The sequence below is a fragment of the Balaenoptera acutorostrata genome, chromosome 13 (assembly GCF_949987535.1).
Source record: "Balaenoptera acutorostrata chromosome 13, mBalAcu1.1, whole genome shotgun sequence".
Lineage (NCBI taxonomy): Eukaryota > Metazoa > Chordata > Mammalia > Artiodactyla > Balaenopteridae > Balaenoptera > Balaenoptera acutorostrata.
Window position 1 is genome coordinate 86,839,231 of NC_080076.1, and position 25,954 is coordinate 86,865,184.

At 52.7% G+C, this 25,954-nt stretch overlaps 2 protein-coding genes across 6 annotated transcripts in view; one reads left to right on the forward strand and one right to left on the reverse strand.

Moving 5' to 3' along the window:
* Positions 1-1,439: 1,439 nt before the first annotated feature.
* Positions 1,440-18,877, forward strand: KMT5A (lysine methyltransferase 5A). Of its 5 annotated transcripts, none has more exons than XM_057527038.1 (8): positions 1,440-1,524; positions 6,347-6,468; positions 7,576-7,732; positions 10,822-11,041; positions 11,431-11,518; positions 14,379-14,438; positions 16,090-16,280; positions 17,006-18,877. In XM_057527038.1, exons 1-8 carry the CDS (start codon positions 1,515-1,517, stop codon positions 17,214-17,216), a joined length of 1,059 nt encoding a protein of 352 aa, XP_057383021.1. In that variant the 5' UTR covers positions 1,440-1,514; the 3' UTR covers positions 17,217-18,877. The 5 variants fall into 5 exon arrangements, with proteins under 5 accessions (XP_057383021.1, XP_057383020.1, XP_057383023.1 ...); XM_057527039.1 differs by lacking the exon at positions 1,440-1,524 and adding an exon at positions 5,945-6,078; XM_057527037.1 differs by lacking the exons at positions 1,440-1,524; positions 6,347-6,468 and adding an exon at positions 5,731-6,078.
* A 2,198-nt stretch (positions 18,878-21,075) lies between these two features.
* RILPL2 (Rab interacting lysosomal protein like 2) overlaps positions 21,076-25,954 on the reverse strand; it is a 32,068-nt gene continuing 27,189 nt past the window's right edge. The window contains exon 6 of the mRNA XM_007189624.2: positions 21,076-21,964. Coding sequence (XP_007189686.1) covers positions 21,934-21,964 — 31 coding nt within the window. The 3' untranslated portion in view covers positions 21,076-21,933. The remainder of the gene's footprint in view (positions 21,965-25,954) is intronic.

Genomic DNA, 25,954 nt, shown 5'->3' on the forward strand with positions numbered 1-25,954 from the left:
AAAGCCACCAACTCAAAGAGGATTTCTCTGACTTCACCAATCCATAGAAGCAATGATCTCCCCACTCACACTCTGTAAAATTCCCTGTTTTCATTTTACCCATAACATTAATAGCTATTTAATATTTAAAAAGTGATTTCTTGTTAGTTTCTGTCCTAAAAAATGTAGGGATCTGTCTTATTCGCCACTGTATCCTTGGGGGACCAGACAGTGTCAGGTATACAGCTCAATAAATGTTGAATTAATGCATTTTAGAGAAAGTAAAAACCTCTATGTATTTATGGAAGCTGGAAGGAAACCTGGAGATCACAGCTGACTCCATCATTTGACAGCTGGGTAAACAGAGGGACAGAGAGCTGAAATAATATACCAAAGGGCACACAGTGAGTGAGAAGTGTTGCTTCCTACTTTTCCCAGTGCTTTCACATATATCACTTTATTTTGCTCTCCTACTTTCCTGGTGCAATGGGAGGGTACTTGGGCAATGGTGGGGATTCCAAACTCTTCTTGGGGACCGAAGAGAGAGAATGGATGAGTGACCTCTCCTCATATGTCCAGGAGGGGTCCCCAGGGAAGAGCTGTAACTGGACACCTTACCTGTGTTCAAAGCAAAGAATACCCAGGACATCTGTGTTTCTCTGGGACCTTACGACCGAGCTCCCCTGGGTGGAGAAAGGTGCCCGGTTGTTTCCGTGGGGTTAAGGTAGCCCTCTAGTGGACTAACAGTCAAAAGACTGATCCAGGACCTGCAATTAAATTGCTGGGTGACACTGGGCAGCAAGTTAGTTACCTGTTCCTGCTGGTCCTCTCTTTCCCCGTCTGTAAAACGGTTGGGGTATGTTGGGCTAGGATTGCTGTGGCTCAGCGAGGCTGACTCAGTTGGTAAGAACTGTGCCCGCGGGTTTTGAATACTGTAAGAGTGGACTCGATAAACCTTTCAATTTAGGAATGAATGGATTAAACTGCTGGAAAGGTCAAGGTGGTGCAGATGTTAAACTGCTGAGACCTAGGCTTCCCAGGTCATAAGGGGAGGTCGAGGGGTCAAAGGTCGGGTTCCGGACAAACGCCCAAAAACCGGAAGTCCCGAGTGGGTCTAATCCGAGGCCGGGCCTCCAGCCGCGTGACTAATAAATCTCCCCGGGGCGGAGCTGCAGCACCCGGAGAGGGCGGAGTTTGGGGCCTCCCAATGGCAGCGCGGATGTCCTGCCAGCGCAGCCAATCAACGTGGTGAGACGGTAAAATTTAAACCCCCTCCCACGTCCTCCGCTGGGACCTGTCCTGAAAGCGTTTGTATGAAGTGCGGCCGCTCGCCCCGCCCCCGCCGGGGAGGCGGGGAGAAGGGCGGGCTTTCCCTCTCGAGTTCGCCTATCACGGCAGGAAGCCTGGGGAAAGGCGGGCAGTGGCGCCAATCAGGGCAGCAGCCGGGGTCCGGCGGAGCAGTTGGCTACAATTGTTGTAACTTTTTTCGAAAGCTGCGTTTCCCGGGAGATCCTAGGCGGTGACAGAGCGCGGCCATGGCTAGAGGTATTGGCCCGGGTGGCCAGCGCCGGGGCAGCTGGGATAGGGGGTCGCGCTGGAGGCGGGACTGAGGTGGCGGGAGCTGCAGCAGGGAGGCGCTCTCCCGCCAGCTGCTCGCACGGAGCGCGGGGACGAGCGGGGGTGCGGGGGTGCGGGGCTGCGGAATCTTCCCCACCTCGTCCCCACCCTCGCTTCCGAAGCCCCCAGAAACCCCTCCCACTCCCGTGCCTCGGTTTCTCCTCTTTAAAGTGTGGGCACCCGGTGGCTTGCCTCTCCCGACGCAATGGGGCCATATGTCAAAGCTGTTTGGAAACTAAAGCGCAGGGCACCTCCAGGGAATGGTTGTCATTGATACAAATGGGGGGAGGGCGAGGCTTCGCCTGCTTAAGGGCTCTCTCTTGTTAGGAAAGGAGGTGACCCCGAGGCGAGGGCGCAGATCGGTAACCTACATGGTGGGGAGCGCGTCGGAGTGGACCCCGCAGCAGGCGCCTTCCTTTCCCTCCCCACTCCCTGAGTCAGCTCTGCGCCGCCGGGGCGGGGACGGGCCCCGCTGGCCCACTTTGGGGTGAAACAGGTCCCCTGGCACCTCCCGGGGCGGCCCTTCGCGCCGCAGCTGATCAGGACTCCTGCCCACGGGAGATGGCTTGGGTGGGTTTGTGCAGCCGCGAGGGAGGCGATGTCCCTGCCTGAAGTTCTTCGCAGTTAGTTTGCTTTCAGGACAGTAAGACCCACGTTATGTGGCAAAGTGATCTCCAACCGCTGGTCATTTCCAGCCGCTGTCTCCTTCATGCAAAAACTTGAGCGTGATGGTTCACTTGAATTATTATTTAAAAGAAATAAGTTGAGGTTTTACATCTTTCTCAAAATTCTCAGGGTATTACATATTAGTAGGAATTTGCCTTAATGCAGTATGCTCCCTATGGCGATCATAATGAATAAAATAAGGATTCATTCAGCAAATATTTATTGGGCTTCTTTGTTTTCAGCCCCTGTACCCAGGTGGATCATTTATTCTCCCAGCATCCCTTTACGGTCTTTTGGGACAAGATTTACCTAGATTATGATTAAGAAATGAGGCATAGTGAACTTCATGTTAAAGAGCTTCGTAACCCAGTCCACACAGAAAAGTAAGATGCCTTAAATATTTTTCTTCAGAAAAGGGTTAAGCATCTAAAAGTATACTTAATAATATCTAATTTATCCGACAAATCTTAATAAAGCTATGCTTCCCTGATTCATTTTTCCCATCACAGCAAAATCATTTAAACTACCTGTTTTAACAGTAGTGCATTAAAAAAAAAAATAGCTTGCTTTAATTAATCTGTGGGGGGAAACAAAGTGAACCACTCTGCCATTGAAATACTTAAATACTTAATATGGGCAAGTAATAATTACCGTTGAGGGCCAGGTGCTTTATTATGTCAGTTAATCTTTACAAACTGCTACTTCCATTTTTCAGAGGTGGAAGCTGAAGTCCAAAGTCACTGTCCAGACTCTGGCCATTTTGTGTCTTTGCTTGTTCCACTCTACCTCCCTTATTTAGCCAAAGTGAAGATGAGTGTTCCCAGCTTCTACCATAACAGGTTGCAAATCACCTTTGTAATGTACTGGTTAGTGATTCTCAGTGACTCACATGACCCCCCGCCCCCCACCATGAAGAGTCAGTCTTTTTCTTCTAGAAAAGAGGTCTTCGTTCCTAACTTGTAGTTCACTTTGAGAGCCCTGCGGAGTCACATGAACAAAATGTTCAGATACCGGGTAACTCCTCTCTGGTTTTGAAGTTTTACAATCATGTAAATATTTACAGCCTCAAGGATATTACTTTGGGCAGGATCCGTCCATCTACTTTTCCCCGTTTCTACTGCCACTGTCAGATGGCCTCATACTTGGTCTCCCTCTTCCCACTGTGACCATCTCCAATTTATTGTGCCTCAGCAGCTAGAGTGGTCCCCAAGAACACAGATTTTTATCATGTGATTCTCACTACTCCTTCCACCCCTAAACTCCCCTTTTGTTCTTAGGATCAAATCCACAGTCCTCACCCTGGCCTGTAAGGGGCCTACCCACCCCTCTGGCCTCAGTGTGCTCCATCTCTGTCTGTGTTCATTGTTGTGTCTTTAGCCCAGGGCCTGGAACACAGTAGGTAGTCAATAAATGCTTGTTGAATGAATGAATTGTAATTTTAGTGTCTGAGTTTGAGGAAAGCAATATACATTTTTTTTATGCTGAAGTATCCTCATATCCATCAGTATCTCAGTCATGTGACCCTTAGGCAAGTGATTTATTTTCCCCAAGCCTCGATTTCTACATCTGTGAAATAGAATAGTACCTTCTCATAAATGGTTGGGAAGGTTAAATTAAATAATGCATTATTGTACGGCCTGACATAGTAAACATTCAGTAAGTGCGAGCTATTAGTATCATTGCTGTTGGATTCTATTTCTATGAGACCCTGGGCAACATTAAGAGTTTTTATTTCTGTGATTGGGTGTATGTATTTGTTATGCACATGTGAACACCTCATGTACAGACAAAACAAAGTGTTTTGAAACTTTACTGAAGGATTTGAACTACATTTTCTAGCTACTAGAGCTGCAGAGTTGAGAGAAATGGGTGCTAGACTTGTATTTTAATGTATCCCCTGCATTTTGTGGGCTATGATGGAGAAAGCTATAGCCCTGAGTATGTGTGTGTAGTGGGGGTGAGGGAGTTAAAACAGTATGAGAAATGGACAAGCTGATCTGAGCAGCTGCTTCCTGCCTCCAGACCATGATTCCAATGATAGTTTGGCAACAAACTACAAACCTTCTCTGCCCTGCAGAGGTAACAGACACTGTTTCAGATGGCTCAACCTGGGTGTCAGAGTGTCACTTTAGAATCCTAACTCTCTGCATAGTCGCTTGGGTATTCAAGTGGGCAGACTACCCTACCCCACTGGAGTCAGTGGTTGGATGGGTATGGCAGTGGTTCCCCAGCCCTGCTCTGAAGGATTCTAAAGCATGAGCTGATTTGGGAGGTGTTGTCCTGAGCAGTGTCTTGCCATTTAATCCACTGTCTTATCCCTTCTAAGGGGAGGCAGCTACTTAAAGTGACAGCCATTTGTTTATCTGTGGATGTCAAAGGTGCCCTGGGTACCTTATGGAATTCATAGTTCTTATTTTTTATCCATGAGGATGCTCAGGCCTAGTCTGGGGAAGGGACTTGGCCATGGTCACAAAGCACCTCTGGGGCAGATGCAGGGAGAGATACCCAATCTTTGCCTCCCAGGTCATAACCCAAGGCTAGATGCCCCGAGGTGTCTTGTTTGCATTATGACTTTGCACAAATACAGGGACTTTTTTGGCCATGAGCCCTCAAACCCTAATGGCTACAGCACAGTGGTTCAGGGCAGTAAGGTATACTGGAACCCCTGCCTCCCAGGACATTTCCTCGTGTGGGGACAGGAGACCTGGGTGACTTGCTAAACCCTCTGCAACACCATTTGCTCCTCCATGTTTATTTCCTCACCTGTAATCTGGAAGTTAGTGGCCGGGAGTGTAGGCTCTGGTCTGTTGGCCTGGTAATCTATTTCTAGTTCTGAGAACTTGGCCAAGCTCCTTACTTCTCCGAGGTTGTTTTCCCTGTCTGTGGAAGAGAAAATAATGGTGTCTACCTTCAAAGGGCCGTTGTGAGGTCTGAATGGCATAAGGTATGCAAGAGAAGCACCCAGCAAACATACCATTATAATTCCTGGCTCTATTTCCCCAGGGTCCGGACCGGTCAGGTGCAGACCGCCTGGGTTTGACACCTGACCTGATCGCTTTCTAGTTCTGTGGCTTTGGACAAGCCCCTGCACCTCCTTGGAACCTCAGTATCCGCATCATAAACGGGTTAGCCACAGGACCTGGCCCCCAGGGGCTTGCCGGGAAGGTTAAATGCCCAGGAAAACGCTCCGTGAGCACAGGCTCGGGCACACAGGAGGGCTCTCGCCTGTCGCGTTCACCGCTGCCGACTGCGCCTGGCACGGACGGGTCTCCCGAAATAGCCGTTGAGCCAGCGAGAGTAGGAGCCTGGCCGGCCGAGAGCCCGGGCTGTCATTATCATGTTTCCCACCCCTTCCTCCCCGAGTGGCTAAGGACGCGCGAGAGGGGGCGCGCCCGAGTCGGGATTCCTCGCGGCCGCGGGGCCCGCCCTCCTTCGTTCCCTCCCCTTCTCCCTCCCTCGCTCCGGAGGAGCCTCGCAGCGCCGCCCCTGCCAGCCCCCTCCCCGGCCGGGAGCGGACGGTGGGTGGCGGCAGCGGCGAGCGGGCGGGCCGCGGAGGACGCGCCGCCAGCGCCTCCCTCCCTGCGTCCTCGGTCCCGGGCCGGCCGGGGCTGCTGCGGCGCGCGGGTGCCGGGCTCTGCCTCGCAGGTCATGGGGGAAGGGGGCGCCGTGGGGCGCCGCCGGCCCTTCCCCGGGGCGCCGCGGCGGCGCTGGTGGCGGCGGCAGCAGCAGCAGCAGCGGCAGCGGCAGCGCTGGTGGCCGGGCCGCGGCGAGGGCGAGGGCGCGGGGCGCGCCGCCATGGACCTGGCCGGGCTGCAGGTGGGTGTGTCGGGCCCGGCCGCGCGGGGGGCGGGCGGCGCGCGGGGCCCGGCCGGGCCGGGCGGCGGGAGGGCGACTCGGGCCGCGGCCCGGCCCCGCCGGCCGGCCCCGGCCTCCCGGCGGCGCGGGCGGCCCACCGCCGCCGGGCCCTCGGAACATGGCTGCGGCGGGAGGCGCCGCTGCGGCGCCCGGCCCGGGCGGCCCCGCTCCCCGCCCCGCCGCGCCCTGAGCGCCCCCTCCCCCGCTTCCCCCGGGTCCCCCTCTCCAGGCAGGAAGATGTCCAAGCCCCGCGCGGTGGAGGCGGCGGCGGCGGCGGCGGCGGTGGCAGCGACGGCCCCGGGCCCGGAGATGGTGGAGCGGAGGGGCCCGGGGAGGCCCCGCACCAACGGGGTAAGCAGGCACCCTCCCCGCACTCGCTCGGCGCGCCCCGAGGGGCCGTGCGGCCGGGCGCCCCTGTCGGCCCCGCTCCGAGAGCACGTGGGCGCCCCCGCGGCCCTGGGGCGGGGGTGCGGGCGGGGCGCCCGGCCGGGCAGCTTCCTTTTCTGCTGCCTGCCTGGGAGTGGCGTCCACGCCCGCTCCGCCATGACCCTGGCAGTGTTTGACCTCGGAAAAGTTTGTGTCTTTATGGCATTTCCATGCCCCGAGACCCAGCCACCCCGGTGGTGGCCGCCTTCCCAGAGTGTGCGGGGCCTGCCCGGGGCCCTCGGGGAGGTCACGGGGTCTCGCTGACTTGGTGTTGAATGGCTCACCAGGCAGAAAGGCTCGGCAGGGTTTCTGGGAAGGCCCTCCTCCCGTCTCTGCTTACTCAGAGGAGAGGCCGCACACCCAGAGACACCAGCAGTGACCTGTCCGCCCCACCGGTCTGCCCACCGCAGTCGAGTAACCGCCCTAAATGCGCCGGCTCTAGGCGTTTCTTCCATTAGCTCCGCACCCCCCAGTTAGCCCGAGAGAACTACCCCAACCGCAGCCCAGTCCCGCAGTCCTGGGAGGCTGCTGGGCTGCATGATTTGAGAGGGGCCAGGCTTGGGCACACAGAAGGCTCAGGCAGTACTGGCAAGTCCTGCCAGCTGACCTCAGGACTGAGAAGTGGTTGATCAGGTTCCCTGAGGCCCGCTTCTGTGCCAGAGTCCCTGCAGCTCCTGCCAGGGCAGTCGGCTCCTGCACTAGGCCAGCCCTTCCAATCCCGGCCTTGTTTACCCTGGTCCTTCTGACCTCCTTGCTACTGGTAGGTTGCCTCCTTCTTATATAGACCTTTGTGGACGGCTGGTTCTACTGGCCAGATGTCCCCCCTTAGCGAATGGAATTAGAGACAGACCGGGACCTGGGGGATTCTGAACCTTCCACTGCTCTGCTGGGGCTGGCTTCGCCTAGTAGCCCAGTTTTTGAGAGATGTTGTCTATTTTTTGTTTTTTGTATTCTGATTGCCCCCTCGTCTGCCTAAATCTTGTGGGATCTTCTTTTTCAAGCCTCTTTCAGAATATGCGTTTGTCGTTTTAGGAGAATGTATTTACCGGGCAATCAAAGATCTATACCTACATGAGCCCGAACAAATGCTCTGGAATGCGTTCCCCCCTTCAGGAAGAGAACTCAGTTGCACATCACGAAGTCAAATGCCAGGGGAAGCCGTTAGCCGGAATCTACAGGAAACGCGACGGTAAGCCTCTGAAATGGCCCTGTTCTGACTACAACTGGCCGGCTCGCATCCTGCAGAATAATGTAAATGTGCTAAATTTTTATCCAGTCTTTTCAAGCCAAAATTCAAAAGGTTTGAACCATGTTTTGTCTTGCTGCTAGGAAACACAGACACAGGGGAAAGAGCTGCCTGTTCCAGGGCGTGTGCCCTGTTGGTCTAACAGGTTCTCCCTGCTTTCACAAGAGTTCGCATGTCCTTCAGGCTTGATTATCTTGCCAAGTTGCAAAAATACGGCACCTGGCCTGTTGTTAGAGAGGCTCACAGGTGCTAAAAGTACAGAAATTATGAGTCTAGGTTGTCCAGACCATGCTCTTGCTTGCACTCCCGCCGAGTCTTGTGAACCTAAGGAACTGATTTCTTTCCCTTTTATGAGCTGGCCTTGACCTCAGTTCTAAAGTTTCTTTCTACTCAAGTGTTCAGTGCTGGTCTCTGGAGCATCATACTCTGGAATGAGATTTGGGGTTAAAATATTGAGCAAGAAAATTAATGGTTATTGAAAATTCTGTCTGGCCCTGGAGAACATGCTGAGACCTCTTCCAAATCTTGCTCTAACCCAAATATTCCCTTTTAAAGCTGAGGGTGGGGCGGGGGCGCTGGTGCGTGTGAGCTTCCTCCAATTCACCGTGCTCCCTTCTGATTAAACCTCGCCTTAGAGAAGCAGAGCTCTGGCTATCACCAGCTCCGTACAAGGAAGCTTTGTATTCGTTAACAGAAAGTGCCGTAAGGGATGGGGTAGCCCAGCCTCTGGGCCAGATCTGAGACCCAGGGGCAGGAGCCAGCCCTCTGCCTGATTCCCCCTGGTACATAGGGTGATGTTACTTCACATGATTTAGGTTCCAGTCCTAGCTCTGCCATTTATGAAAGGAAGGGACGTGGGCAGTTTGCTACTCTTTTCTGAGCCTCAGTTCTCTCTGTACAGTGGGAGAGAGAGGAGTCCTACAGGACCATTCTGAAGATCAGTTAAAAGAGCAGGTGCAGATGGGCTTTGTGTAGGAATTCCCTGGTGGTCCAGTAGTTAGGACTCGACGCTTCCACTGCCGTGGGCCCCAGGTTCAATCCCTGTTCGGGGGAATTAAGATCTCAAAAGCCGTGCAACGCGGCCAAAAAAAGGAGTTGGGGCGGCTTTGTGAGCGCTCCGTACGTCAGCCTGTTCTCCACTGGCCTGCGAGCATCACGGCCTGCCCCTCCCCGCATTTCCGCGTAGGCAGCACCCAGGACAGCACTCGCCACACTGGGCTGGGGAAGGGGCTCTTTTGAGATGGCGCTCAGCCAGTCTCACATCCCTTCTGGAACGGGGCGGGATGTAGATTGTCCTAAATGGGGACACGGGACACAAGCTAGCTGATTTGACTCGTAGTGTTACTACATGGCGACAGTCAGAATTGGGGGCTGGAGGAACATTGGAGGAGACCCCAAGGTCCAGATTCTTGTCCATGATTCTAGACCTTTTTCCTGCCTTGATGCAGACTCAACATGACAGCTGATGTTCACGAGCACCACCCACTTCTAGGGTCATGCCCGATGCCTTAACTCCACCCAAGAGGGCGTACAAGGAGCAAGAATGGTCTGCATGGGTGCTGATGTATTTATTTTTCTCTTTTGTTTATTGAGATATAATTCTGATATCCTGAAGTTCACCATTTTAAAGGGTACAATTCAGTGGTTTTTAGCATATTCACAGATATGTGCAACTATCATCTCTGTTAAACTCCAGTACATTTTCATCACCCCAAAAAGAAAGCCTGTAACCTATTCACAGTCACTCCCCATTCCTCCCTTCCCCCAGCCCCAGGCAGCCATTAATCTATTTCCCGTCTCTATGGATTTGCCTATTCCAGACATTTCACATAAATGGAATCATCTAATATGTGGCCTTTTGCGTCTGTTCTCTTTTACTCGTTATAATGTTTTCAGGGTTCATCCATGTTGTAGCCTGTGTCAGTACTTTGTTCCTTTCTGTGGCTGAATAATATTCCATCCTGTGGATGTACCACATTTTATTTACCCATTCATCATTTGATGGATGTTCAGGTTGTTTCCATTTTTTGATATTTCCATATTATCAGTAAGCTGCTGCAGACGTTCATATACAGGTTTTTGTGTAGACATCTGCTTTTAATTCTCTTGATAGATTCCTAGAACTAGAATTGCTGGGTCATATGGTAACTCTATGTTTAACATTTTGGAGAACTGCCAAATTCTTTTCCAAAGTGACTGCACCATCTTACATTCCCACCAGCAATGTATTATTTAATTATTTGTTAAAAGTAAAATCTTTTTTGAGAAAAAATAGTCCAACACTGGTGCTCCACAACTATTTTTAGTAACAAGTCATTGGCGACGTCCCTCACAACACACTGACTGGTGTCGGGGCACTGTGCTGGGAACCACTGTGAACACTGGGCTTCGACCCTGTTAGAACAGGGAATTTAAAAAAAAGAAAACGAGTCTGAAATGAATCACGCCAGGCAGCTAGGTCTTGGGGAAGAGGTCTTTGCTGGGGAGAGGTTCTGCTTTATTGCCTTACTCCTGTCCACCAACACTGGCCCACCCTTTAGGAATTTAGCTTTTTTCCCTAGGGTATGCAGCCCATTTCCTGAAAAGCCATTGGTCGAGCCCTCACGCCAGTGTTGCCGGCTGTGGTGCTTCTGCTTCAAGGGCTCTTTCCCTCAAGATGCAGAAGGCCCAGTGTGTTGATTAATTAGATGAGAGGGATCCACTCACAATGTATATGTTGACTCATCGTGGTATAACACTTCAAATATCTTATAATTGTATTTATCAGTTATACCTCAACAAAGCTAGAAAAAGAAAAAAAAGATGCAGAAGACCAAAAGCTGCACCCAGTGTCTGGGTCAAAAAGTAAAGCCAGATGCTTTGCCCAAGATACTGGTTAGTGGACACCAAGCTTAACAGCCCAAGGGCACGACTGCCCAACACGTCCCATCCCTCTCTTCTCTCCAAGCCTGTCTTAGCATGCGGCTGAGGGCTGGAAAGTGGGAGCCGGTGGGTCCAGAGTCAGCCTGTCTCTCCCCACCCTCTGCCCACAGAGAAAAGAAACTCTGGGAATGCAATACGAAGCTCCATGAAGGCCGAGGAACAGAAGATCAAAGACGCCAGGAGAGGTCCCCTGGCCCCTTTTCCAAACCAAAAATCTGAAGCAACAGAACCTCCCAAAACCCCGACCTCGTCTTGTGATTCTCCCAATGCAGCTGCCGCCAAGCAAGCCCTGAAAAAGCCCGTCAGGGGCAAACAGGCTCCCAGGAAAAAGTAAGTGCCCCCTGGAGGCCACCCCTAACACAGGGCAGCCTGCCCAGTGCCAGCCGGGGTGAGGCCGCCCACCCTCTCAGCCCCTTGAGCCGTCAAGGCTCAGATTCCTGAGTCGCCACCGGGGACACCACTGTCTGTCAGCATCTTGGTCTGTCACGGGTCCAGGGCTCGGGAGCCCACTCCCTGCCGAGAGTAGGCAGCCTGTCTTTGACATTCTCTCTGAGGCCCCCGTGGGCAGGTGAGCCTAAGTGACCCTGGGCCGCAGTGGACAGAGGTGTTGAAGTGACATGGTTTCCAAGGAGGCTGCTGCTAAGGGGTTGTGTGCCTCCTGGATGTGAATGTGGTCTCGGTGCTAATACTTGTTTTCTCCTCTTCCTTTCTCACCCCAGAGCTCAAGGAAAAACGCAGCAGAATCGTAAACTCACAGATTTCTACCCTGTTCGAAGGAGCTCCAGGAAGAGCAAAGCTGAGCTGCAGGTAGAGTCACGTGGTTTCGATTCCAGCTCTCGGAAGGGGCAGGGCATTCCAGTGGGCAGTGCTTGCCGTGCACAGCCTGAGCTTGCTTTGTATCATCTTGGGACAAGTCTCTTGGCCTCCACGGCCTTGATATTCTCCTTGGTCTAGTGGGGGTCGTCATAACGCTCTGGGTCACCATGAAGCTTAGTTATGATGCCTCTGTGGAGGAGCCTTGTCGCCTGTAGCATGTGGCCTGGAAAGTCAGGACTTACCATGAAAGTGGCTTTGGCAGGGCCATTGGAGCCTAGGACCGTGAAGGCTGCGTGCTCTTGGGAGGCTTGTTTTTCTGCTGTCTAGAGGTTTCATGTCTCGAGGTAGTGAAGAGCAGTGGCTTGGGAACCGCTTCCTGGTTGTGTGATGTCGGGCCAGTTACTTAACTGCTCTGTGCCTCTCTGTCCTGTCTGTAAAATGGGATAATAAAGCAGTACCGTGTGCGGTTGTTGGGAGGGCTACGTTCTTAAGTTAATGCATGTAGAACACTTAGAACCGTGCCTGGTATGCACTGAGCACCTGTTAACTATTGTCACTGTTGCTTCCCCCGTGTTGTCCCTTCCCGGGGCCCCTCTCTGCTCTTTCCCACCCCGCCACTGTCCCTTGGAACGTGCGAAAACCAGGCAGGAAGGCTGACCGGGCTGTGAGGCCCCCGCCTGCCGTGTTTGCAGAGTGCTGAGCTGTGCAGTCGATCAATATTTGATGCAGTGAGGTGTGGTTATTGCCTTTCTGTTAGGGAAACCCAGGGTGTGGCCGGGCCCTGCAGCCCCCGGCTGCTTCCGTCCACCCTCCCGCCCCAGGGGCGGCAGGGTAACCTGCAGGCTTGGGAGTAGCGCTCAGGATTGCCCCCCACAAGGGAGGTGGGGGGGCCCTGGCCTTTCAACCGGCACAGACCCCTTCGGCCTTTTGATGTGAGAGCTGTGGCTGTACAGATGGTGATCTAGCCTCTCTCCGCCCCCCACCTCTGAACTGGCAGGACTTCCTTTAAAAGGGGGGGGAGGTCCATCTTTCCCCCTAGAGAAAAGCTTTGGCTTTATTTCCTTAGAAAGGCAGTGTCTTTCAGCCAAGAACAAGCTGTTACAAGCTGTTTGCCTGCAGCGGGAGGCGGTGTGAGGTCATCGTAGAGACAGCACTGCAGAGGGCGAGCCGGTGCCAGCCCCCAGAACCCGGGACGCCGCCCAGCCCCGCTCAGAGCCGCAGCGCCCACGCGGGGAGCCTGGGCCTCCACCAGGCGCCGCTGTGGGCTGCAGGGGGGGGCGGGCAGCTGAGTTGGCCTTTTTGATTAAAAACAACAACAACGGGGGCTCTCTGTCGGGGCAGTGGAGGCTGCAGCGGGCTGCGCCGCAGGTCTGCCGGCCCCTGCAGCAGGCGGCACAGTAAAGCTCACGCTGTCCCTGGACGCAGAGCCAGTGGCGAGGGAGACACACGCTGTGCCCGCCGCCGTTTGTGTTGGCTCTGCCGAGCGGGCACCGCGGCCAGGTGGTCGCCGGCCAGGACGGCGAGGCAGCTGTTGGCCGGGCTGTTGGGGCTGCGGCTGCCAGGGCGGCGGCGGCTCTTGACCGCAGAGGTGAAGCCCGAGGGCGGGGCAGCTGGGCCTCGTCTCAGGGGTGAGGTCAGGCCTGAGCTGCCTGCCCCCCGGGGCCGGCCGAAACCGAGGCCCGGGGCTGGGTGTGGGCAGCGGGGGTGAGACAGACAAAGAGCTCCGCAGACACCTCGTTGTGGCTGGAGACAGAGTGGGCAGGTCCGGGTTCAGGTCTAGGGTCCAAGGCCAGGGCCGGAGGGTGGAAACTGGGCCTTGGGGAGATGCCCTGAACCCCTCCCTGCTTCGCTGGGGGGGACCCCTTCTCTGGTTGGCCTGACTGTGGGTGGGGTGATGGCCAGCACTGGGGCAGGGACTGCAGTGCCGGCAGAGCCCTGGCTGCGTCAGCCGCCGCCCAGCCCAGCCCAGCCTAGCCCAGCACCGGGCCTGACGTGCAGAGCAGCCTGCTGACTCCGGCTGGGAACGTCTCGAGTCCGTCCCTCCTTCCTGTTCGCCGCCTTCACCCTCGTTCACACCTTGCTCCCTTGCTGCCCGCTCAGGCCCTGGGTCCCCCGTGGGCTGCTGCCAGAATCCTCTTTAGGACGCTCAGAGCTGGTTGCTCACATGCCCCAAACCCCCGAGCCCCCAGAGTGAAACTCAGGGCTGTGCATTCAGGGCCTCTCCCCGGCCCCAGCTCTCCTCAGCTTGTCTCCTCTGCCTGGTTCTGTCACGGCAGGAAAGTCCCCCGTCGCCTATCCCAGTTTTCCCACGATTTCTCCCATTTATTTCTGCACGCTTGTAACTGATTCATCATTTAACAAGGTAGCTGTGTGTGCGCGTGTGGGGCGGCGGGGGGCTGTTGCTGCTTTGAGGGCTCACTACGTGCCAGGCACTGTTCTAGGCCAGAAGATTCCGCAGTGAACAGGCGGTGGGCACACGCACCCTGTCTGAAGGGCGCAGCCTCTGATCAGCCCTGGCTGGTGTCGTATGAAGTCAGAGTCCTGATTTTTAGATGTCAGCAATTTTGATATTTTTTAAAAGTCTGCGTGGGCCAAACAGAACATAGCCACAAGCCCGATTCTGCCCTTGGGGCCACCACTGTCTCCCTCTTGGCCTCTTTAAACCCCAGGTGGCGAATGGTCCGCCTCAGATGGGCAGTGAGGAAAGGACGGGGGCTTGGGGGCCTGGGCATCCTTCGGGACCGATGCCCTGGAGGCCAATTGCAAGTGACCTGCGGGTGGCCGGGGCTCCTGGAATGGCCTCGGAGAGAATGCTGACGCACGTCTCATTTCTTCTTTCCTCCCCACCCAGTCTGAAGAAAGGAAAAGAATAGACGAATTGATTGAAAGTGGGAAAGAAGAAGGAATGAAGGTAAGGGGCCGCAGGGCCCACTGCGTGGAGGTTAAGGCTGTGAAGTCGCCCCTTCCCTGGTGCAGAGGCTCACATATGAGCTGCGCGGCTTTAACCCTCTGGTGGTCACTGTGACCAGGCGGGCCGTTACAGGTTGTAGAGGGACCAGATGCTGAAAGTATCGTTAAAGGGAATGCCTCACGAAGGAAACATGAGATGTTATCCTGAGGAAACTTTTTAAAAATTATGATGAAATACATGCAACATAAAATTTACCATTGTAACCATTTTTAAGTGTACAGTTAAGTACATCCTACAGTCACAGTTGTGCGATCATCATCTCTGTCTAGTTCCAGAACTTTTTCATCCTCCCAAACGGAAACCCCGTACCCATCTGCACTCACTCGCGTTCCCTGCCCTCAGCCCCTGACAGCTACCAGTCTGCTTGCTGTCTCTGTGGGTTTGCCTATTCTGGACACTTCATACAAATGGAATCATAGAACGTGTAGCCTGTTTTATCTGGCTTCTTTCATTTAGCCATGATGCTTAGGGAAACTTTTAAAAGGACAAACTGATCAAATTTTTCTAGACTGTTTTCCTGGGAAATGGCAATGCCCAGGAGATTTGCTTTTCTCTTCGTGTATTTCAGACACTGGGTGGATGAGAGGGGAGCAAGTCTCCATCGTGGTGGCCAGATGGCCCTGGGCTAGGACCCAGGGGTTGGAAAGCTTCAGTTTCCACCCACCATGGAGGGGGATCTGAATTTTTTTTTTTTTTTTTTTTTTGCCCACACCGCACGGCTTGCGGGATCTTAGTTCCCTGACCAGGGATCGAACCTGTGCCCCCTGCATTGGAAGCTTGGGGTCCTAATCACTGGACTGCCAGGGAATTCCCTGGGGCAGGGGCCCCCAACCCCTGGGCCGCATGGCCAATACCGGTCCATGGCCTGTTAGGAGCCGGGCCGCTGGCCTGTTAGGAGCCGGGCCGCACAGCGGGAGGTGAGCCGCGGGCGAGCGAACGGAGCTTCATCTGCGGCTCCCCCGTCGCTCGCGTTACCCCCTGAACGTCCCCACCCCCGTCCATGGAAAAATTATCTTCCACGAAACCGGTCCCCGGTGCCAAAAAGGAGGGGGACCGCTGCCCTAGGGGGATCTGAATTTAAGTCTGGACCCCTCAAGCAATCACCCTCCATCTCCATTTAAAATGGAGTGAGGAGAAACCCAGAAGGGTTAATTATGGGATAAAGGAGAGACTCAGAACGCTGGGTCCTACTGCTCCCCCGAAGAGGCCAGGACGTGGATTTGAGTCTGTGCTACACGGCTTCCTAGCTTTGTGGCCGTGGACACGACTCTGCCTCTCTAATCCCGTTTTCTCACCTGCAAGATGGGGCAGCACCCACCTAGCAGATCTCTCAGGATCTGGCGCAACAAGGCTCTGCAGATGGGCACAAGGGAACTCTTTGGGGTGATAGATTGTGGCAGTAGTTGCACAACTGTGTATGTTGACTAATACCCACCAAACTGTACGTGTGAAATGAGTGAATTTTATGGCCTGCCGCAGTAAAGCTGTTCAAAGAACACGGTGCAAGCCTCCCGCCCCCTGGAAGCCGGCCCTGCAAGGTGGCGTTTGTTGCTGTTATGAACCAACCCTCCCTCTTGGCACCACCCAACAGATTGACCTCATCGACGGCAAAGGCAGGGGCGTGATCGCCACCAAGCAGTTCTCCCGGGGCGAGTTTGTGGTGGAATACCACGGGGACCTCATCGAGATCACCGACGCCAAGAAGCGGGAGGCTCTGTACGCGCAAGACCCCTCCACGGGCTGCTACATGTACTATTTCCAGTATCTGAGCAAAACCTACTGGTAAGTCCCCTGGTGCTTCGAGTGGCTCTTCCCCGCCCCCCCCCGGCAGAGGCCCAGCCAGAGGGCCCCCGAGGGCACGCTGACTCTCCTGCTCCAGCTTCTTGCTTAGTTCTTGCTACCCTTTTTTTCAAAGCGGTGATGCAGCTCCCCCACTTCCCATGTTTAATTTTGGGGATCGGAGTGGTTCTGGATGCCGTCTCGTGGGACAAGACGTAGACCAGTCTCATGAAAGCCTGCGTAGGGGCTCACCTGGCCTCTCCTCTGGGACCCGTGGCCAGAACAGCTCTGGGAATCGCTGACTTCTCTGTCCCCAGTGTGGCAGTGTCACTGATTGCTTTTTTTTAAATAGACTGTACTTTTTAGAGCAGTTTTAGGTTCCCAGCAAAACTGAGTGGAAAGTACAGAGCGTTCCCACGTACTGCCTGCCTCCACACCCGCACGGCCTCCCCCCACTGTCAACATAGTTGATTTTTATTCACTTATTTATTATGCAGAACTTCCACAAAGAGTCTTTTGCATTCCCATCTAGGCCTGCCCCCTGCCTGGGATACCCCACACCAAGCGCCTCTCTGGGCTCTTAAAGATATTTTTTTTGAGTTACTTCGCTTTCCCAAAAACGTGGCCCTAAATAACCGTCCCACCACAGCTGAGAGCAAGCATGACTCTGACTGGGTTCAAAACCCTTTTTATCAATTTAATCCTCTGTCACCCTCCCTCCCCGCCAGCGTGGATGCAACCAGAGAGACAAATCGCCTGGGAAGACTGATCAACCACAGTAAATGTGGGAACTGCCAAACCAAACTGCACGACATCGACGGCGTGCCTCACCTCATCCTCATTGCCTCTCGCGACATCGAGGCTGGGGAGGAGCTCTTGTACGACTATGGGGACCGCAGCCGGGCTTCCATCGAAGCCTACCCCTGGCTGAAGCATTAACCCCACGGCCCCGCCCCTCCCCCCTCCCTTCTTCAATGGACAAAGTGCCCTCAAAGGGAATTGACTTTTTTTTTTTTTTTTTTTACACATTTAATCTTAGCAGATTACTTCAGATGTTTTTAAAAAAGTATATTAAGATGCCTTTTCACTGTAGTATTTAAATATCTGTTACAGGTTTCCAAGGTGGACTTGAACAGATGGCCTTATATTACCAAAACTTTTATATTCTGGTTGTTTTTGTACCTTTTTTGCATACAAGTCGAACGTTTGTGCTTCCCGTGCATGCAGTCAAAGACTCAGCACAGGTTTTAGAGGAAAGAGTCGAACACGAACTAGGAAGCTGGGCGATGTGCCTGCGTCCACCCGAGGAGCCGGGACTCTCTCCCCTCCTCACCCCCGACGTCCCAGCGCCAGGCGGGCGCGAGGAGGAGCTGCCTCCCCACGGCCTGGACGGGATGTTCCCAAGCTCTTGTTTTCCTGACATCTCGACAGGCGCACATTGAAGTGTATGAATATTTTTTAAAAAGGTTTCACAGTAAGATAGTCTTCCCCTCTGCTTTCTCGAAAGCTTACTGACCCGGTGGCTCACGGGCCGGGCCTAGATTTACTCTTCCACGGGCTGCCGCTTTTCTGGGCACCTCGAAGCATCAGGGCGGGGAATCAAAGCAGATGTGGGCAGGGACAAGCACTGCTTACCTAGCCCTGCCGGCAGGGGTTCCCGAAACTGGGTTAATTTCTTTATAGAAATGTGAACACTGAGCTTATTTTAAAAAAAATAATAAAAATCAAAAAACAAAAAAGAAAAAAAAGAAACCACAGAAGACAACTTACATGTATATAGGTCTTGAAGTGAGTGACGTGGCTGCGTTTTTGTTTGGGGTTTTTTTTTAGTTTGGCTTTTTTTCTCCCCCTTGGTTTTGTTTCTGTAGAAGAGATTTGAGATGGTACACTATTCTAATCAAAAATAAAGTTTTGTAGTGGGACCAGAAATCACTTACCCAATTTCCCACCTCCCCACCCCCCGCCCCAACCTGATTCTGCTGGGTTGAAAGTTCCAGACCTGCTGTCAAGGCTTTTGTTTGTCAGACCCCCTGGTGTCCTTCCTGTGAAGATGCAGCCATGAACCAAAGGGTGAGCCTACAAGCCCCGAAATGCAGGGCCCCACCCCAGCTGCTGGAGTGTAGGGGAGCGGGCGGGCCCAGCGGCCCAGGGATCACAGCTAAGGGTAAAGTCTTCACCTCGACTGTGACAGCAGGAGGAGCAGATAGCTTCCTCCCAAAGGGGAACCGAGTCCCACTTTCTGTTAACCTGTAGTTCAGGGGCCTGGGGCTCTGGAGCCGTGACGTGGGGTCTCCTGGCCCCCTGCTCCCAGGTAAATGTGAATGGAGACAGGTATGAGAGCCTGTCCTCAACTTCAGTGCCCCCCTGCCCCGGTCTCACGACGGTGCTACCTAAGAAAGTCTTCCCCCCACCCCACACTTGCCTGGTCAGTGGTCAGTGAATTGGAGGAGGATCCGATGGGAGTGTGTAAATGTGAGATAAAATGTCTTGGTTGTACCTGTTTGTGGTTTAGCTTTGTATTTAAAAAAAAAAGAAGGAAATAAACTTGAAAATTATTTGTCATCATAAAAATGAAATGAAAATTAAAATATTTATTGCCAGGCGAGGCTACATGTGTCTTTCTGTTTTTTTGTGTTTTTTGTTTGTTTTTTACAAAGCAGAGGCAGAAAAAAGGTTGCATTTTTTTGGTTTGGTTTTGTTTTTTGTTTCGGCCACACTGCCCAGCTTGTGGGATCTTAGTTCCCCAACCAGGGATTGAACCCTGGCCCTCGGCAGTGAGAGCACGGAGTCCTAACCACTGGACTGCCAGGGAATTCCCGTTTTATTTTACGAAGGGCCACACACCAGTGTGAATCAGTTTTGGTGACTGTCCTCCTAGGGGACAGTCTCTTCGTTTTTATCATGGGGGGGTCAGAGGTTGCTTGTGGAGATTAAAAGTTAAACATGTTGCCCCCTCAGAACAATGCCTGGCAAGTAGCGTACATTCTAGCTGTTGTAATTGTCATTATTGTTGTTGTTTCTAACGTGCTAGACTTGATTCTCAGGTAGGCGTCTCAACGGTGCTGGAAGTCGTGTCCCCCCCGCCTCCGCCCCCGCCGCCAGCCCAGATCGCCATCCCCACTGCACATGCCACCACCCGCCCCTGAGAGGCTTAGTTCCCTCAGCCCCGGGCACTGGAGGCAGGTTGGGACTGTGGGTAGAGTCCTTGGTTTACAGGCCGAAGATCCATTCCCATCGTCGATCGGCTTTAAGCATTTGTCAGCTGTCACCCTGAACAAATGACTTACCCTCTGAAATTTGTCCATCAAGTTTGGAACAGCCTCTGCCCACCTGCCTTGCAGGGGTTTCCGGAGGATTCAGTCATCATGTATTACTACCTCCTCACGTTGGAGGGGAAGTGTGGCCTGGTGGCCAAGTGCTCAGCCCTGGAACAGAACGTCAGGTTCCAGCCACTTAGCAGCTGTGTAACCTTGGGCGGGTTACCTAACCGCCCTGCGTGCCACTTTCCTCCTCGGTGACATGAAGATGATACTGGTGCTTGTGTCGGGGTGATGGTGAGGATTGGATGAGTTTAAGACATAAAAAGTACTTGCACGTAGATGATCTCAGTAATCAATGTTAGCTATTATTAGGATGAAAATTTTGGGTGGTTTTCTATCATTCACTGTTTACAAGTGCCCAGGACTGATAGATACTGCCTCTAAGCCTGCTCCTTCTGGGGCTGGGTTTGGAGTTGGAAGCCTGCAGTGTGGGAGCGGCCGTGTCTCTGCTGTCTGTGGTCACACTGGGCCCGGCTCCAAGAACTTAGCTTCTGGCACTCCCAACGGCCACACCCCAGCGTCCGCGGTTCTGAAGTCAGGATGCTCGGGTTCGTTCCCCAAGTCAGCTCTCACCTCCGAGGTGCCGAAATCCTCCTCCCTCCCCGCTGTTAAGAGGGCAGCAGCCAGTCAGGGTTGCAGCGTTACACGGGGTTACAGGAATCAGGAGCCCCCGATCTAAGATGCTGTTGAGATGGCATTCTGGACCAGACACTTGAACGTTGCCGACTTTTCTTGGCAGGCAGAGTGGTTTTGGCCTTGGCACCTGGGTTCAAGTCCCACTTTTATCACTTTCCAGCTGGGGCCTTAGACAAGCCCCTTAGCCCCACTGTGCCGGCACTTGGCTTGGGTGAACCACGGGAATAATAATAACGCCCATCCCATAGGGATAAGGTGAGGCAACATATATAGGTGTGGGCAAGGCATACAGTAAATTGCACTCATTATTAATATTTGCACTTTTTGGAGAATCAGGGTACATAGAGCATCACAGATAAGAACCGAGGCCTTAGAATCAGGCCTGTGTTTGCATCCTGGGCAGTAACTTCCCAGCTACATGACCTCGTGTAAAGTACTTTAACCTCTTGGAGTCTTGGTTTCCAAATCTGTAAACTGGACGATTAGTATTAGTCCCCATCTCCTCAGATGTTATAGGAATAAATGCGATAATCCAGGCAGCAGGGAAACACGTTCAGTAAGCCAGTGTTATTCACTAAGAAGACAGGCTCATAGGGTGAGTTCAGCAGGCTCATTAGTTTCTTTGCAAAGTATAGTCTCCTGCTATCTACAGACTGTATTTCATTGATTCCTAAATGCATTTTTTTTTCACATTTTAACATCGCTGAAATCAGGATGAGCCTTAAAATCAATAGCATCTTAATGTTATAATTTGTAGCATTTTTCCTGTCATAGGAACACACAAAATAATGGTGCTCACTTAGATTCAATGAGATGTATGTGCACCATATATATGTATGTAGGTATACATACGTTATATATGTATATATACGTGTGTGTGTGTGTGTGTGTGTGTGTGTGTGTATTTGGCTCTTGAACAATGCAGGGAGTTATGGACACGCACCCTCTCCACAGTCGAAAAATCTGCATACGGCTTATAGTCAGCCCTCCATATTCGAGTTTCCTCCGTATACGCAGATTCAACCAACTGCAGGTCGTGCAGTACTACAGTGTTTACTATTGAAAAAAGATCTGTGTGTGAGTGGACCTTCGCAGTTCAAACTGCGTTATTCAAGGGTCAACTGTATACAGTTCACAGATTTGGAAACCAAGACTCCAAAAAGCTGAAGTAACTTACACAAGGTCACGTAACTCTAAGAGGCCACTCTAAAACACAGGAAGTGTAAAAGTCATTTTACTTTAATAAAAAAATCATGTAAAGAAAGTCACGTTAGCAAAATCAAATAGTCACTAAATATCAGTGAAGTCATCGCTGCAAAGTCCATACCAGATTTTCCTGCATCCTCTTCTCCCCACCCCAATTTGGGCTGGTGTATTTCGCAGCAACGCAGTAAAGACCTGGGTCGTTTATGAGCCCTGAGAAGCAGAAAGCACATCCGCACGCTGGGGGCCTCTTGGGGGGTTGAAGTGGGGCTGCAGGTGGCCCCGTTTCGTTTTGCTTCTGCTTTCTCGATTTCTTTGTGCCGCTTCACTTGCCCTGGCCCAGCCTTCGGGGTTGTTCAGTTCTGCAGCCGGTGAGGCACCCGTTCCTCCTCAGACGGCTTTGAGGGGAAACAAAGGAGCAAGTGCAGTGGGTACGCGCTGGCACTGAGAGATGATTTTTGAAGTCGTCTTCTGAGAACTGAGCCATGGCCTCAGATCTATGTCTGCTTCCCTGACCGGAAAGAGAACCTGGGTGGAGAGAGAGAGGGGTGGGTCAGAGGGAACAGAGCGAGTTCTGAAGCGGGAGGTGCAGAACCTCCTGCAAAATCTGTAAGCAGCTCCTGCAGGCCATTTCCTTGGGGCTCATTATGGGACAGGCACTGTTCCAGGGCTTTCCACCTACTAGCTCATTTCAAACTCATAACAACATGAGGAGGTGAGTACAATCAATACCCCCATTTTACAGATGAGCAAACTGAGGTTATGGGAGGTTAAGTAACAGGCCCAAGGTCACACAGCATATCTTGGAAGCACTGGGACTTGGGCCCAGAGCCCACATAACTACTGTGCTAGACTGACAGATGGAGTCTGGAACCTTTTTTTTTTTTTTTTAATTTCTAATTTTAAGTGGTTTTTATTGTAGAGGAAGTGATAACTTCTCAATGGTACCTACAATTATAAAATAGATATTTGCAATGAATAAAGAGTAACATGCAAGTTCTTGGATATAACAGATAAAACATATAAAGATATCCCCTGAGGCATGAGTAACAAACTTTCAGTCCCCTTCATGCAAAGTTTTGAAAAGGAAGAATGACATCTGGGGGCTTCCCTGGTGGCGCAGTGGATAAGAATCTGCCCGCCAACGCAGGGGACACAGGTTCTATCCCTGGTCCGGGAAGATCCCACATGCTGCGGAGCAACTAAGCCCATGCGCCACAACTACTGAGCCTGCACTCTAGAGCCCGCGAGCCACAGCTACTGAGCCCACGTGCCACAACTACTGAAGCCCGTGCGCCTAGAGCCCGTGCTCCGCAACAAGAGAAGCCACCGCAATGAGAAGCCCACACACCGCAATGAAGAGTAGCCCCCGCTCGCCGCAACTAGAGAAAAGCCCGCGCGCAGCAATGAAGAGCCAACACAGCCAAAAATAAATTAATTAATTAACTTTAAAAAAAAGGAATGACATCTGGGGTTGATCAAAGTACAGTGACACAAAGTACAGTGTCAATGCTATTTCCAGTTGTAGGAAAGATGCAAAGATGGCTGGTGGGCTGAAAAGTCAGTGATGGGGATACGGGCTCTTGCTTCCAGTCAAAGACAAACCTCTTGAGCACCGCTAGCAGCTCTGCCAGCAACGGCAGGGACGAGCCCTTGACTCACGTACGGATACAGGCGCTAGGGCTCAGCCGCCCTCCCCCTGAGCCTGCGCATACCCCGCCAACCCCACTTCCCTGTCTCAGGAAACGTCATCTTCCCCCACCCAGTCATTCAAGCCAGCAACCGGGAGTTGTTCTCAACTCCTCTCCCCTCAGCCCACCTGCTGTACTTTAGTCATCATGCCCCAGATATGTTCTAATCCCACCACCTCTCATCTCCTCCACTGCCACCCGCAGGACAAGCCACCATGAGGAGCATAACAGCCTCCCCTCCCCCCACAATCCACTCATGCGGCAGCCAGAATGACCGCGTCACCGTGCAGAGCTAAGTCACTCCTCAGCTTAAACCCTGCATGGCTCCCCACTGTCCTCAGGACAAAGACAAAAATCCTTCTCAGCATGACTTACTTCTTCGGAGAGTCGTTCATTCATTCATTCACTCATTCATTCCATTAGCTCGATAATCTTGTCTGATCGTGAAACTGTGGCCTCACACTCTTTAAACCTGTGTCCTCAGGCTGGCTGGCAAACACTGTATTTTTGCCGTATCAGCCTCAAACTCCAATTAAGTAATCCAAAGAACTCCCCTAGAAGATGCAGAAAGAAACCAGTAGCTTATGGGGACTTCCCTGGTGGTTCAGTGGTTGGTTAAGAATCCGCCTTCTGATGCAGGGGACACGGGTTCGATCCCTGGTCAGGGAACTAAGATCCCACATGCTGCAGGGCAACTAAGCCCACGTGTGTCGCAACTACTGAGCACACGGGCCACAGCCAGAGAGAAGCCCGTGAGCCTCAGCAGAGGATCTCGCGTGCCGCAAAAAGATTCCGAATACCGCAACTAAGACCGACACAGCCAAAAATAAAATAAATAAATAAATATTTTTTTTTAAAAAAGAGAAACCAGTAGCTTATGGGTCTGGAAGCCTTGTTTACAGTGAGATCCTCAGCCAATGAATGTCCCAAATAAACACCTTCAGATCAGACACCTGCTGTAGGGTGAAGATGCTCTTTCATTCATTATCTTACCTCAGGAGACCCTTTCTTGGGGAAGAAACACTCCCACTGGCCCTACTTTGTCCCCTCAACCCTTCTTCACAAAGCAGCCAGAGTGAGCTTTTTATAGGTGAATATGGACATGTCACTCCCCAGCTTAAAACCTTCCAAGGTCTTTCCAAAGCACTTAGAATGAAACCCAAAGTCGTCACTGGGATCCACTCGGCCCCGAATGACCCGCTCCCTCCCCTTCTCCAACCTCACCTCCCTTCTCTTTGCTGCTCCAGCCACCATGATCTCTGTTGCACAAGCTCTCTCCAGCCTCTGGCCTTTACACCTGCTGTTCCCTCTGCCAGGAAGGCAGGGAAAACTCAGGTCATTATGGCCTTCCAGGGCTCAGCTTGAATGTTGCCTTTTCATAGAAGTCTTCCAGGACTCCCCAAATCTAAAGTAGCTCCCTATGGGGAACTTCCTGGTGGTCCAGTGGTTAGGACTCCGCGCTTTCACTGCCCAAGGCTCGGATTCGATCCCTGTTTGGGGAACTAAGATCCCATAAGTCACGTGGCGCGGCCAAAAATAACTTAAAAAAAGAAGCAGCTCCTGATCAACCTCTCTCTCAGCACCCTATTTAATGGTCTTCAGCACAGGTAGGGCCATCTGAAACTGTCCCGTTAGTACATTTCCTGACCGGTTCACTCTCTGCCTCCCCTATTGGAATGTAAGCACCATGAGGGCAAGGACTCCATCTTGCTCACTGTACCCCCAGCACCTAGATCAGTGCCTGGCACATGGTAGGCTCTCAATAAGTATTTGTTGGAAGAGTAAGTAAATGTGGTTTCAGGTGGTCTTGTCTGATAAAGCTGTTTCATGCAGCCATTCAAGAAAGCCTGGTAATACTTAACTGAACTAAGTAGACACGCACTCTGTGGGCTGTTTGCCCCCGCAGAAGCATCCCCTCCCTTCTCCAGCCTGCTCTCCGCTCCAGGAGGCTGAGCTCTGTGGGGGATCGCAACAAGCTCCCTTGTCCTCTAGCTTCCGGCTGGGCTCAGCCAATGGGAAGCACCTGCACGCGTGGGGAGGGTGGGAGGAGAGAGAGGTGCGGGCATTCACTCCCGGCTGTGTCCCTGCCAGGCTTTGTTTCACTAGCTACTGTGTGTTCCTCTTCTGAAGGCCACATGCCTTTCTGACTCTCCCCCTTCCCCTCACAGCTCCCTCCCCTCACCCCTCTGTTGCCTGCCCCAGGATGCTTCTCTATCCCATATCTCTGTTCCCACATCTGTAAAATGTCCCTTCTTTAAATCTTTTCAGTCACTCCTTTTGCGTGAGCCTTTGTTTCTTGATAAGCAAGAACCCAGGATGATAGGCCCCATGGCCCTGCAATATCACTCCTGGGTATATATCCCTGGGAAATTCACACCCAGGTCCATGAGAGGACATGAATAAGCATGGAGATATTCACTGCAGCACTGTCCACAGTGGGGGAGGCAACCTGCGATCCCATCGCTGGGGTCAGAAACAAGTTGGATGTCTACACTGCTATATGGACAGCTCTTAAAAACTGCTTAATGGGGACGTCCCTGGTGGCGCAGTGGTTAAGAATCTGCCTGCCAATGCAGGGGACACAGGTTCGAGCCCTGGTCCAGGAAGATCCCACATGCCGCGGAGCAACTAAGCCCATGTGCCACAACTACTCAGCCTGTTATCTAGAACCTGCGAGCCACAACTACTGAGCCCACGTGCTGCAACTACTGAAGCCCGGGCTCCTAGAGCCCATGCTGCCCAACAAGAGAAGCCACTGCAATGAGAAGCCCGCGTACCACAACGAAGAGGAGACCCCGCTCACCACAACTAGAGAAAGCCCGCGCGC